Below are 15,160 nucleotides of genomic sequence, written 5' to 3' on the forward strand. Positions count from 1 at the left end.
GATCGTAACTCGCGACAAAGAGGAGCTTTTTTTTTGAAGTATCAAACGTTGCGATTTGCCACGATTACAGATCGGTTTATCGTGTGACAATCCCGACAAAAATCGCACAATTGGGTGCCCTTAAAAAGTAATGGCATCACACAAGCGCCCTTGCGATTTGCCACGATTTTGAATCGTGGGCAGAATTGCGGCAGTTCTATCTGAAATTCGGATCGCTCAGGTGTGAACGGAGCCTTAGGCAACGCGTGACGCTGTCCCTCGTAAGAAGCTCCTGCTCCTTTTCAAAGGACAAGTGCCGCACGTTGCAATTTTCCACAATTCATCGCGCCAAAATCGCATTGCGATTAGGAGGCCATTAAGAAGTAAGGGCATCACACAAGCTTCCCGCGATTTCACCTGCAATTCGGATCGCTCAGGTGGGAATGGAGCCTAAGGCTCGGTTCACATCTATGCATGTTGCTTAAGAGCATTTCTGCAGTGCTTTTTGCATTTTTTTACCGCAATTTTGCCACAAATTTTTGTGCTTTTTTCTGTGGGCAAATTTGTTGTTGGGCAGATTAAAAAATGCAAAACCCAGACCATGGCGAAATCGCGGTAAAAAACGCAGTCCACGCTTTTCTGCAGCGTCTCCATTGAGGTCTATTAAACCAAAAACGCACCTGAAAAAAAGTTCCTGACCCTTTCCAAAAACGCAGAGGCACAAAAATACATTAAAAGTGGAGTTCCGCCAATTTTTTTTTTTTTTTTTTTAAAGTCAGCAGCTACAAATACTGCAGCTGCTGACTTTTAAAATAAGGACACTTACCTGTCCTGGACGCCCACGATGTCGGCCCCTGAAGCCGCTCTATCGCTCGGCTCTCGGGTTCTGCCGACGCCATCTTCGGTAAGGGAATCAGGAATTGAATCCATAAGGCTTCACTTCCTGGTTCCCTACTGCTCATGTGCGACTCGCGCTGCGCTATCTCACTGGTCCCTGCTGTCTTCTGGGACCCATGTGTCTCCCAGAAGACAGCAGGGGGGGGAGAGAATGCGCTAAAAGTGGCGTAGATACCCGTGGTTGGCTTGGGTATCTATGCCCGGAAGTAGGAGCAAAATACCTGTATTATATAGGTATCTGCTCCACGCACTGGGATGCACCCAAATGCACATGTCCTCAGGTGAAGGAAAGTAAAAGAGGGGAAAATGCATTGGAAAACATCAAAAACGCACTGAGATGCACCCAAACGCACATGTCCCCAGGTGAAGGAGAAAAAAGAGTGGAAAATGCATTGGAAAACATCAAAAACGCACTGAGATGCACCCAAACGCACATGTCCCCAGGTGAAGGGAAAAAAGAGGGGAAAATGCATTGGAAAACATGAAAAACGCACTGGGATGCACCCAAACGCACATGTCCCCAGGTGAAGGAAAAAAGAGGGGAAAATGCATTGGAAAACATGAAAAACGCACTGGGATGCACCCAAACGCACATGTCCCCAGGTGAAGGAAAAAAGAGGGGAAAATGCATTGGAAAACATGAAAAACGCACTGAGATGCACCCAAACACACATGTCCCCAGGTGAAGGAAAAAAGAGGGGAAAATGCATTGGAAAACATCAGAAACGCACTGGGATGCACCCAAACACACATGTCCCCAGGTGAAGGAAAGTAAAAGAGGGGAAAATGCATTGGAAAACATCAGAAACGCACTGGGATGCACCCAAACGCACATGTCCCCAGGTAAAGGAAAACAGAGGGGAAAATGCATTGGAAAACATGAAAAACGCACTGGGATGCACCCAAACGCACATGTCCCCAGGTGAAGGAAAAAAGAGGGGAAAATGCATTGGAAAACATCAGAAACGCACTGGGATGCACCCAAACGCACATGTCCCCAGGTGAAGGAAAAAAGTGGGGAAAATGCATTGGAAAACATTAAAAACACACTGCGATGCACCCAAACGCACATGTCCCCAGGTGAAGGAAAGTAAAAGAGGGAAAAATGCATTGGAACACATCAAAAACGCACTGAGATGCACCCAAACGCACATGTCCCCAGGTGAAGGAAAAAAGAGGGGAAAATGCATTGGAAAACATCAGAAACGCACTGAGATGCACCCAAACGCACATGTCCCCAGGTGAAGGAAAGTAAAAGAGGGGGAAATGCATTGGAAAACATGAAAAACGCACTGGGATGCACCCAAACGCACATGTCCCCAGGTGAAGGAAAGTAAAAGAGGGAAAAATGCATTGGAAAACATCAAAAACGCACTGGGATGCACCCAAATGCACATGTCCCCACGTGAAGGAAAAAAAGAGGGGGGAAATGCATTGGAAAACATCAAAATTACACTGGGATGCACCCAAACGCACATGTCACGAGGTGAAGGAAAGTAAAAGAGGGGAAAATGCATTGGAAAACATCAAAAACGCATTGAGATGCACCCAAACGCACATGTCCCCAGGTGAAGGAAAGTAAAAGAGGGGAAAATGCATTGGAAAACATGAAAAACGCACTGAGATGCACCCAAACGCACATGTCCCCAGGTGAAGGAAAGAAAAAGAGGGGAAAATGCATTGGAAAACATGAAAAAGGAATGGAGCTTTTATCGGACATATCCCTTGATGTTTGAATTCTCGTAATCTGTGGCTCAGAGGCAGGACGTGTATAATGAGCCGGCATTAGGGATCTTATCAGCTTGGGAACTACATCCCCCAGAATTCCAGAGCAGGATAAGATCAGGCTGCCTCCCGTGGGGCTGAGGTCATCCTCCTGTTGGGTTGCCTCTGATAGAGAAAAGTGCTGCAGCTTAGTGTGTTGTGTTATCTGAGTGCTTGTGTCAGCCAGTGTAGGCATCTCCCCCTCCTCCTCCTCCTCCTCCTCCTCCTCCTCCGTCTCCTCTGTCCACAGCATCATTCCCAGACCCCGCCCCATCCTCAGCCTCTGTTTTCCCCTGTCATTCTCCCACAGACAGCGGCGGCCGCAGAGCAATGAATGAGCATCCACAGCCCCAGAAGAGACTAGGCGTTTCCAGCTGCCTCTCATGAACATCAAAAGAGGATTAGCCACCCCAATCTGCAGCTGACACCATCGCGCCAGGACATCGCCTCGAAGGCTGGAAGCAGCTTCATCCTGACACCTGAAATCCGCATCTGGAGGAACGATGCTCCAATGGATGCTCTGCTGTTGACGGAGAGATGCTACCAAGGGATTACTGAAGGCGTGGGATCCAGCTGTGGAGGGAGAGGGTGAGGAAGGAACGTATTGCGGATAGACGGGTGAATGTCAGCGTCTGAGGGTACCGCTCTGCGTTCCTAGGTGCCCTCCTCGGAAATAAACAAGATCACAACAGAGGAGACGCAGAAGGGGAGGGGAGCAAGATGTGCAGTAAAACCAAGAGCAGCGAAGCCCTGAAGGTGGTGGTAAGATGCCGCCCAATCAGCAGGAAAGAAGAGGCGGCTGGCTACGACAGGATAGTGGCTATGGATGTCAAACTGGGGCAGGTGACCATTCGGAGTCCGAGGGCGAACCCCGGGGAACTGCCAAAGACGTTTACTTTTGATGCCGTGTACGATGCCAATTCCAAGCAGACGGACTTATACGATGAGACGGTCAGGCCCCTCATCGATTCCGTCTTGCAAGGGTTCAACGGCACCATATTCGCCTACGGACAGACCGGCACCGGCAAGACCTACACCATGCAGGGTTGCTGGGCCGAGTCAGATAAAAAAGGGGTGATCCCGAATTCTTTTGACCACATTTTCACCCATATCTCCCGATCCCAAAACCAGCAATACTTGGTGAGGGCGTCTTACCTGGAGATCTATCAGGAGGAAATCCGAGACCTCTTATGTAAAGACCAGAACAAGAAGTTAGAACTCAAGGAGAATCCCGAAAGCGGAGTATATATTAAGGACCTGTCTTCCTTTGTGACCAAGAACGTGAAGGAGATCGAACACGTTATGAATTTAGGTAACCAGGCTCGGTCAGTGGCCTCCACAAACATGAATGAGCACAGTTCCAGGTCCCACACCATCTTTGTTATCACTATAGAGTGCAGCGAACTGGGTGTGGATGGGCAGGAACACATCCGAGTTGGGAAACTCAACCTGGTGGACTTGGCTGGTAGCGAAAGACAAAGCAAAACAGGAATGAATGGAGATAGGCCCAAGGAAGCTTCAAAAATCAACCTTTCTCTATCAGCCTTGGGTAACGTTATATCAGCGCTGGTGGATGGGCGCAGCACCCACATTCCTTATAGAGACTCCAAACTAACCCGTCTTTTACAAGACTCTCTAGGTGGCAATGCTAAAACCATCATGGTGGCCACCTTGGGCCCAGTCTCCCACCACTACGACGAAACCTTGTCCACTCTCAGGTTTGCCAACAGGGCTAAGAACATCAAGAACAAGCCAAAAATTAATGAGGACCCCAAGGACACTCTGCTGAGGGAATTCCAAGAAGAGATCGCCAGGCTGAAGGCCCAGCTTGAAAAAAGGGGGATGCTTAGTAAAAAGCGCCGGCGGAACAGTCGCAGGAAAAAGTCGGTGGATGGGGAGACTAATCCGGATACGGAGGCCGAGGAGGAGAATGACGACAACCTCATAGAGAAGAATGTAGGGAGCTACTTGAAGGAACAAGAGAGGTTGCAGCAGGAGAAAGCCGCTATCCAGGAGGACCACAGCTTGTTGGAGGAAGAAAAGATGAAGCTGATTGAAGAGAAGGAGAAGATGATGGAAGATTTAACAAAGGAGCAGAAAGCAACAGAGATGCTGGCGGTGAAATTCAAGGTAGATCTTTTTCAATATAGACACAATTAATACTTCATTATACAATGTATTTGTGTGGCAAGGTGATAGTTGTGCTAAGAAATGATAAGTCCACCATGGCTGAGATAAGCCAATATACAAAGAAAAAGAGCCGCTGCTCTAGGTGTATGATGATAACCTGAGGTGGAATGTCTCGTAGAGTGCCAGCCCCGGCCCGCCTCTGTGGGAAACTTGTAAGAAAAGAAATGGCTGCACATCCAGGAATTCCAATTGCCTTTTATTGTTCAAAGGGATAACACCAAAGACACCAACACAAGGTCATGTAGACACGTTTCACACATACATCTTGTGCTTAATCATGATTAAGCACAAGATGTATGTGTGACCTTGTGTTGGTGTCTTTGGTGTTATCACTTTGAACAATAAAAGGCAATTGGAATTCCTGGATGGACAGCCATTTCTTTTCTTACATGGACTTATCTCTCAGCCATGGTGGGACAATAAGTCCCACCATGGCTGAGAGACGATAAGTCCCACCATGGCTGAGAGACGATAAGTCCCACCATGGCTGAGAGACGATAAGTCCCACCATGGCTGAGAGACGATAAGTCCAGCATGGCTGAGAGACGATAAGTCCACCATGGCTGAGAAATAAGTCCCACCATGGCTAAGAGACGATAAGTCCACCATGGCTAAGAGACGATAAGTCCACCATGGCTAAGAGACGATAAGTCCCACCATGGCTGAGATAAGATAAGTCCACCATGGCTGAGAAATAAGTCCCACCATGGCTAAGAGACGATAAGTCCCACCATGGCTGAGAGACGATAAGTCCACCATGGCTGAGAGACGATAAGTCCACCATGGCTGAGAAATAAGTCCCACCATGGCTAAGAGACGATAAGTCCCACCATGGCTGAGAGATAAGTCCCACCATGTCTGAGAGACGATAAGTCCCACCATGGCTGAGAGACGATAAGTCCACCATGGCTGAGAAATAAGTCCCACCATGGCTAAGAGACGATAAGTCCCACCATGGCTGAGGCCGCGTACACACGACCGAGAAACTCGACGGGCGAAACACATCGTTTTCCCCCGTCGAGTTCCTTGTTTGGCTGTCAAAAAACTTGTCGAGCCAAATGTTCCCATTGCCCAACGAGGAAATAGAGAACATGCTCTCTTTTTGGCTCGACGAGTTTCCCGACGGGTTTCTCGGCGAAAAGTGTACACACGACCGGTTTTCTCGGCAGAATACGTCTCCATCGAGTTTCTTGCTGAATTCTGCCGAGAAAACCGGTCGTGTGTACGGGGCCTAAGAGACGATAAGTCCCACCATGGCTGAGAGACGATAAGTCCCACCATGGCTGAGACGATAAGTCCCACCATGGTTGAGAGACGATAAGTCCCACCATGGCTGAGATAAGATAAGTCCACCATGGCTGAGAGATAAGTTTCACCATGGCTGAGAGATAAGTTTCACCATGGCTGAGATACGATAAGTCCCACCATGGTTTTAGGCCTTGCCTATACAGTAGAAAGATCAGACTGTAAAGAAAGCCATTACAAAGTACAGTGGAATCTCGGTTTACGAGTAACGCAGTTCACAAGCGTTTTGAAAGACGAGCAACTTTATTTTTTCAATTCTAAATCGGTTTGCAAGTGTTGTCTTGTAAAATGAGTATAATTCAAGCTAATGGGGTGTGCAGTACCGCATTTGGCCTGATGTGTGGGGGCGCTGGAGCCGATCGGAGCCGTTCGAATATACTCTGTTCCCGAGGTCAGCCGAGCTGTCCTCTGACCTTTCCGATTGCTCTCCGGGGGCACCCCCCCCCCCACCTCTGGCCACATGCGGTATTGCATGCCATTGAAGTCAATGTGTTTCCATTGACTTCTATGGGGAAACTCGCGTCGATATATGCAAATTCTTTGGATTACGAGAATTCTCCTGGAACGGATTATGCTCTGAATCCAAGGTTCCGCTGTATCCGGAAACCTACAAGCAAGCCTCAAAATAGCTTTGTTCAAGCCTTCAAAGCAAACTTAAAAAATGTAATTTATTGCCACTTATTAGTCCTTAGATACGGTGGCTGCTTTAGGGTTGATAGGCTTTGGTTCACATTAGACGGGATTTGCATTTCTATACAATTCTGTGGAAATGCAAAACCTGCGATCAGAAAGAGGTCAACGTCACCTTTTTTGCACCTGTCAATGAATTCTGAAAGATCTTAGAAGCATCTCAAGCTGATGTCAAACCAATACCATCGATAAAAGCCCATAGATGCAGGCCCCTAAAGTGGTAGTAGAGTCCACTTTTTAACTTGGACCTACGGGTAAGCTTATAATAAGGCTTTACCTGTAGGTACAGCAAACATCTCCTAAACAGTGCAAGTTTAGGAGATATTTGCTGTACCTTGGATTACGAGCATAATCCGTTCCAGGAGAATGCTTGTAATCCAAAGCACTCACATCAAAGCGAGTTTCCCCATAGAAGTCAATGGAAACTAAAATAATTTGTTCCACATTGACTTCTATGGCATGCAATACCGCATGTGACCAGAGGTGGGGGGGGGGCGCCGGAGAGCCTCGGAAATACTCAGAAAGGCCTGGGGACAGCTTGGCTGAACTCTGAAAACCTTGGAAAGGCTCGGGAACGGAGTATTTCAAAGTATTTCCGAACGGTTTAAATCGGCTCCGCTGGCCAAATGCGGTACTGCATGCCCCATTAGCTTGAATTCTGCTCGTTTTGTGAGACAACACTCACAAACCGAGTCAGAATTTTTTTTTAAAAGTTACTCATTATTCAAAATGCTCATTAAAGCGGAGGTCCACCTAAAAAAAAAACAGCAGCTACAAATACTGCAGCTGCTGACTTTTAATAAATGGACACTTACCTGTCCCGCGATGTCGGCAGCCAAAGCCGAGCAATCGCTCGTCTCTCAGCTGCCCCCGCCGCCATCCTCGGTGAGGGAATCACTGGGCAGTTCCCTACTGCGCATGCGCGAGTCTTGCGGCACGTCCTCACTGGTTCCCGGTGTCTCCTGGGACCAGTGTGCTTCCCAGAAGACAGCGAGGGGACGGGAAGGGGCTTGACTCCTGCAGGAGTTTATTCTCGGAAGTGAGTGCAAATACCTGTATTATACGGGTATCTGCACCCCCCCCCTCCCCCTGAAAGGTGGCTAATGGAGGGGGGTTACGAAAAGCGGAGCTTCACTTTTTGTGTGGACCTCCGCTTTAACCGCATAACTCGTAATCCGAGGTTCCACTGTATATAGATTATTATACAGGTAAGCCTTATATGACATCACCTTCAGAGCTCTGAGCTCCACATGCATGGGAGTGACGTCATCACGGCGCCCCCAAACCCGGAAGGAAGACCAGGTGAAGATGGGCACCGGGGAGCCGTCACAATGCTGCGGGGCTCTGTGTGCAGTTTACTACCCCTTTAACATTCGTTTTTTCAGACATTTTTCCCCTAGATTTCCACCTGGTGATCCCGCCAAGAACACACTTCCTCTCCTAGGGTGATTGGAAAGGAAGTGTTTTAGGCCGGGTTCACACCTATGCAAATTGAATGCGTGTTTCCACGCATTCAATTCGCATAGCAGGAGAATGTGACTGGCTCTCTATGGAGCCGGTTCACATATCTCCCCAGCGGATCCGGTGCGGTGTGCCGGAAAAACGCGTGCCTTTTTTGGTGCGTTTCAGGTTTGATTTTAGCCCAAAATTCCGGCTGAAATCGGACGTGAACCAGCACGCACCGCATGCGGAGACAGTTTGAACCCGGCCTTAAGTCTCATTCAGACCAGCAGCCAGGGAGTGGTAAAAGCAGGCAGCCGTGGTTTTTACTGCCCCCTGACCACCCACCTAAACAAAGAATTGCAGCCGTTTAGGGCTGTACACCGGCATTGTCCCATTAACGTTAAAGGGGTGGTTCACCCTAAAAACTACTTTTTTTTATTACACTTGCCCCCCACATTACAATACGATTAAGCCTATTATCTTTTTTTTGATGCTGTACATACCTTTGTACAGCATATTCACCCGTGGCTTCGGGGTTGCGCGTCCCGCGGGAGTGGGCGTTCCTAACATGTCTGTGATTGACGTTTTGACCAAAAACGAGCTCCCCCCCGTCGCGTAAGCCGTGTCACGGTTGTCGAAAGGAGCCGAACGGCGAGTCGGCGCTATACTGCGCATGCGCACCGCCGTTCGGCTCCTTTCGCCAATCGTGACGCGGCTTACGCGACGGGGGGAGCTCGTTTTTGGTCAAAACGTCAATCACAGACATGTTAGGAACGCCCACTCCCGTGGGACTCGCAACCCCGAAGCCACGGGTGAATATGCTGTACAAAGGTATGTACAGCATCAAAAAAAAAATAAGAGCCTTAATCGTATTGTAATGTGGGGGGCCAGTGTAATAATAAAAAGTAGTTTTTAGGGTGAACCACCCCTTTAATAGGTCACATTCAGCGGCAGTACAGCCCCCCCCAAATGCAAAGGGCTTTCATTTTTGCCATAACCATAAGGCAAAGCATTGTCGCTGCAGCAAAAAATGTAATCCCCGCTGCATTTGGCGAGCATTACTGCCGCTGAGTGTGACCCATTAAAGTTAATGGGGCCGTGCCGCAACACTCTGCAGCAACGTGCATTGTGGCATAAATAGGCTCAAAAAAGCAGCGAGGAGGTGACTTATCACCTGACCTGACCCACTGTCGATTGCGCTTCAAAAGGGTGGAAAAGGCTGCTTCATGTAAGAACGAGCCGTAAGAGGCGTTCTGTAGTTCACAGTTTGAACAGATGAACGTTGCAGGACTGATAACAACGCTTGGGATAGCACTGTACATGGCAGCACTGGGCTCTACAAGCTATATTTTTTTTCCTCGCATTATCGAGCAAATATAATAAAATGTTTTCAATGGTATCGTTAACATACTAAAGAATAGAATAGTTCATTGTTAAGGTTTACATAGATCTTAATGGGAGTGCTGACTGTCACTTTAAACAAGCTGCTAGCTGGCTTCGGCAGGCTTTAAGTAGTGCTAAGGCCCCCCGTTCACAGTTTGAGTAAAGAGAACGCGCGTTCCCACTCGCAATTTTGTGTGGGCGGTTTACACGCTTGTCACAGCTGGAGGGCGCCAGTCCCTGCGGCGTTAAAGCAAGCTCGTGTTCTGCTTGGCATTGGATTTTAGAGCTGGCGAAGGGCTCTCGGGCGATTCTAGATCACTTTTAACAAGTCTTTGAAGGTGCGCCGGTTGTGGTTCCTGGGCTCTCTTGTTCTCTCGGGGAGCCCGAGACTGTATTAAACCGTTCCTCTGGCTCCATTTACATTAGCGCATCTTCAAAGTCGCGCGATTTCCAACTGCAGCTTTGGAGCGCCACTGTGACGCGACTTTCGCGTGAGACTCAGACCCGACTTTACACTCAATGGATCTAAGTCGCACCAAAGTCGTGGAGGCACCTTTTCAAAGTCGCTGCGAATGCAATGAGATTCCCCATTCCACAATAAGGACGGAGTAATGGGAGAAATCTTGTGTATGGCTAGCTTAACAGATGTGGTGACTGCATTAGTTTTATTTTTTATTTTTTTTCCCTTTATTTTATCCCAATGATCCTTGCTAGATCCTCTTGTCTAAAGCCTCATACACACGATCGGACTTCCAACTGACTTTTCTGTGGATTTTGCTCCGAAGGCCATTGTCCGTGAACTTCATCCAGACTGGCCCACTTTGACAGGTCTCTCCCATGGCGGCCAGACAAACCGGCCCCCTCCAACCCCGATGGCCACCTAAGCCCCACCTCCCTCTTCACTAGCCATTAGCCGTTCTACTTTATTATAGTAGAATGGCTGGCACTGGTACTCTTATAGGCAGTACCAGTGGGTAATCTAGACATTATTTCACCCAGGGCAAAGAATCAGTTTGGGCCCCCCCCCCAATGGGCCAAGATTAGGCAGAAGTGAGAAGCTCCCAGGCCATAGCTGTTGAGTCAGCTGTCTGTCCCCTCCCCCGTGCTCCTTCTGGTCCCCCCCATGCTCCTCTGTCGTCGTCCCCCTGCTCCTCTGGTCCTCCCCCTGCTCCTCTGGTCCTCCCCCTGCTTCTCTGTTCCCCCACATGCTTCTCTCTTCCCCCCCATGCTCCTCTGTACACTTGTGGTTCCCCCCCCCCTGTGGTCCACTGGTACCCCCCCTGCTTCTCTGGTCCCCCACATGCTTCTCTGTTCCTCTCCTGCTCCTCTGTTCCCCCATGCTCCGCTTCTCTGGTCCACCCCTGTGCTCCACTGGTGCCCCCTCTGCTTCTCTGGTCCCCCACATGCTTGTCTGGTCCCCCACATGCTTCTGCATTCCTCTCCTGATCTTCTGTTCCCCCCATGCTCATCTGGTCCCCCTGTTCATCTGTACCCTCATGCTCCTCTGGTCCCCCCATGCTCCTCTGGTCTCCCTTGCTCCTCTGGTCACCTCCCATGCTTTTCTATTCCCCCCAACCTGCTTTGGTCCCCCGTGCTCCTCTGGTCACCTCCCATGCTTTTCTATTCCCCCCAACCTGCTTTGGTCCCCCGTGCTCCTCTTCCCCCCCCCCCCGTGCTGCGCTGGTCCCTCATGTGCTGCTCACTCTGGTCCCCCATGCGCCTCTATCCCCCCCATGATGCTCTGGTCCCCCATGCACCTCTTCCCCCCCCCATGATGCTCTGGTCCCCCATACGCCTCTATCACCCCCCCCCCCCATGATGCTCTGGTCTCCCCCCATGATGCTCTGGTCTCTCATGCGTCCCTATGGTCCCCCAATGCGCCTCTATCCCCCCCCATGATGCTCTGGTCCCCCATGCGCCTCTATGGTCCATCAATGCGCCTCTACCCCCCCCCCCCCCCATGATGCTCTGGTCCCCGCAGCGCTCACCTCCTCTCCCTGGCTAGTTAACTTCAGTGTGACTGAATACAGACATGCTCCTTGGGAGTCGCACTGAGAAGCTCATCATACGATCCGGAAGGACGGCGGCCACACACAGCTGTGACATAAGCTTCCTCGGCACTCGTTCTCCTGGTCTTTCCTTCCCCCGCTCTCCATTTAGATTCTCCGCGGCAGTAGACAGGTTGGAGAGCGGGGAAAGGAAAGACCAGGGGAACGAGTGCCGAGGAAGCTTATGTCACAGCTGTGTGTGGCCGCCGTCCTTCTTTCCGGATCGTATGATGAGCTTCTCAGTGCGACTCCCGAGGAGCATGTCTGTATTCAGTCATGCTGAACTTAAAGGGGTTGTAAAGGAATTCCCCCCCCCCCCCCCCCCCTAAATAGCTTCCTTTACCTTAGTGCAGTCCTCCTTCACTTACCTCATCCTTCCATTTTGCTTTTAAATGTCCTTATCTCTTCTGAGAAATCCTCACTTCCTGTTCTTCTGTCTGTAACTCCACACAGTAATGCAAGGCTTTCTCCCTGGTGTGGAGAAAGCCTCTTGAGGGGGCGAGCAGGAGGGTCAGGACACTCTCTACTTTGCAGATAGAAAAAAGGAGCTGTGTGTTAGTGGGCGTCCTGATACTCCTGCTCGCCCCCTCCCCCCTCAAAAGGCTCTCTCCACACCAGGAAGAAAGCCTTGCATTACGGTGTGTAGTTACAGACAGAACAGGAAGTGAGGATTTCTCAGAAGAAATAAGGACACTTAAAAGCAAAATGGAAGGATGAGGTAAGTGAAGGAGGACTGCGCTAAGGTAGAGGAAGCTATTTCCTTTACAACCCCTAACTAGCGAGGGAGAGGAGGTGAACGCTGCGGGGACGGAGAGGAGGTGAACGCTGCGGGGAGGGAGAGGAGGTGGACCCTTGCGGGGACGGAGAGGAGGTGAACGCTGCGGGGAGGGAGAGGAGGTGAACGCTGCGGGGACGGAGAGGAGGTGAATGCTGCGGGGAGGGAGAGGAGGTGGACCCTTGCGGGGACGGAGAGGAGGTGAACGCTGCGGGGAGGGAGAGGAGGTGAATGCTGCGGGGACAGAGAAGAGGTGAATGCTGCGGGGACGGAGAGGAGGTGAACGCTGCGGGGACAGAGAGGAGGTGAACGCTGCGGGGAGGGAGAGGAGGTGAACGCTGCGGGGAGGGAGAGGAGATGAACGCTGCGGAGGGGGAGAGGAGGTGAATGCTGCGGGGACGGAGAGGAGGTGAACGCTGCAGGGAGGGAGAGGAGGTGAACGCTGCGGGGAGGGAGAGGAGGTGAACGCTGCGGGGAGGGAGAGGAGGTGAATGCTGCGGGGACGGAGAGGAGGTGAACGCTGCGGGGACGGAGAGGAGGTGAACGCTGCGGGGACGGAGAGGAGGTGAACGCTGCGGGGACGGAGAGGAGGTGAACGCTGCAGGGAGGGAGAGGAGGTGAACGCTGCGGGGAGGGAGAGGAGGTGAATGCTGCGGGGACGGAGAGGAGGTGAATGCTGCGGGGACGGAGAGGAGGTGAACGCTGCGGGGACGGAGAGGAGGTGAACGCTGCGGGGACGGAGAGGAGGTGAACGCTGCGGGGACGGAGAGGAGGAGCGGAGGGGGGCGGCGGTCCGCTGTCACTGAAGCCGACCCACTGAGTCATCGGCTCACGGGAAACTCCCAGTAGTCCCGATGGCCAGTCCATCCCTGCACACGGCCAACAAACACGAACGTAGTGACGTAATAGATGTACTACGTGTTTTTTCTGCTCTTTACCGCCACCCTTTGGGCAACTTCTGCTATTGTTGTCTGATCTTTAGCATTGGTTCTGAGAACGGTCGGATTGTCTGCAAAAACAGGTCCGTCTTGGTACCATTGTATAGAATGTATAAATCTATAGAAGTTGTACTAGAACGGGATGTATAGAGGGGTCCTTGTAGCCTGCAGCCAGCTTTGAATTATTAATGCCTCCAATTATCCATTCTGCTAAACTGCCCCACGCATGTTGTGACATTTGGGAGGATTCTGTTTCAGCCCTCTGTTTAACCCTTTCTTCTCAACAAGGATCAAGAGACAATAGGATTGCATACCCAAACAGCAGCTTCTTCTGATTGAATGCAGCAACTGTTCGGCTGACAATTTCCCACCAGCTCCTTCAATTTTTCAATTAAAAGATGTTGGTTGGGAGGGTTGGTGACAGTGCCACCCACCAGGCAAATTCTGTCTGCCTCATTAAAATGATTTTATAGGTTCGTGTTAAAGTGATGTCATACGGTCCCACGGCGCCTCTCGCGGCTCCTCCCCGCAAGAGCTAACCTCCTCTGGGAATCTCTCTCCCGAGAGGGTAACCTTGCGGGCACGCTCCCGTGTGATACACTCGGCGGTCATAGCCGCCAAGTGTATGACTTGGCTCCGCCCCCCGGCGCACCGCATCATTGATTTGATTGACGGCAGAGGGAGCCAATGGCTGCGCTGCTATCCATCATCCAATGAAGAGCCGACTAGAACTCTGTGAAAGCAACGCGGGATCGTGCCCACGGAGATTCGGGTCTCAGGTAAGTTAAACGGGGGCTCGGGGGAGCCGGTGACTGCAAGGTGTTTTTTCACCTTAATGCATAGGATGCAAAAAACATAAAGCTTTACAGCCCCTTTAAGAATAGGGATGAGCACTGATCACTGTATAAGGCTTCTTTCACACTGAGGCACTTTGCAGGCTCTATTGCGCTAAAAATAGCGCCTGCACTGCGCCCTAAAAGAGCCCCCCCTTTAAAAATCCAGTGTTTCCAGTGAGCGTTTCGCTGACGGGGCGGTAAAAAAAGTCCTGCCAGCCGCATCTTTGAGGCACGGTAGGTGCGGTAAAAATACCGCTCCTATAGCGCCCCTGCCCATTGAAATCAATGGGGTAGCACCTCCAAATCGCCTGCAAAACGCTGCAAAACGGTGTTTTTGCGGGCGGGTTTAACCCTTTTTCGGCCGCTAGCGGGGGTTAAAATCTCCCCGCTAGCGCCCGAAAATCACGGGAAACCAAGACAGTAAAACGCTGCTACAAATAGTGGGGCATTACTGCCAGTGCACCAAGTGCCTCAGTGTGAAAGTACCCTCAGGCCCCGTACACACGAGGAGACATGTCCGATGAAAACGGTCTGCGGACCGTTTTCATCGGTAATGTCTCCTGGGAGCTTTTGGTCTGATGTGTGTACACACCATTAGACCAAAATCCCCGCGGACAGAGAATGCGGTGACGTAGAAGACACCGACGTTCTCAAACACGGAAGTGCAATGCTTCCACGCATGCGTCGAATCAATTCGACGCATGCGCGGGATTTCGGGACGCTGGTTACACGTCATAACCAGCGGACATGTCCGATTAGGTGTACTAACCATCGGACATGTCCGACGGACGTGTTTCCAGCGGACAAGTTTCGTAGCTTGCTAAGAAACTTTTGTCCGCTGGAAACCTGTCCGCTAGGCCGTACACACGGTCGGACATGTCCGCGGAAACTGGTCCGCGGAGCAGTTTCAGC

The 15,160-nt window shown here is 50.8% G+C and overlaps 1 protein-coding gene across 2 annotated transcripts in view; it reads left to right on the forward strand.

Annotated features, from left to right (window-relative positions):
• Positions 1–2,894: 2,894 nt before the first annotated feature.
• The window catches only part of KIF3C (kinesin family member 3C), a 132,181-nt gene continuing 119,915 nt past the window's right edge, over positions 2,895–15,160 (forward strand). For both annotated transcript variants that reach the window (XM_040348217.1, XM_040348218.1), the window contains exon 1: positions 2,895–4,770. In XM_040348217.1, coding sequence (XP_040204151.1) covers positions 3,361–4,770 — 1,410 coding nt within the window. In that variant the 5' untranslated portion in view covers positions 2,895–3,360. The remainder of the gene's footprint in view (positions 4,771–15,160) is intronic.

The sequence above is a fragment of the Rana temporaria genome, chromosome 4 (assembly GCF_905171775.1).
Source record: "Rana temporaria chromosome 4, aRanTem1.1, whole genome shotgun sequence".
Classification (NCBI taxonomy): Eukaryota; Metazoa; Chordata; class Amphibia; order Anura; family Ranidae; genus Rana; species Rana temporaria.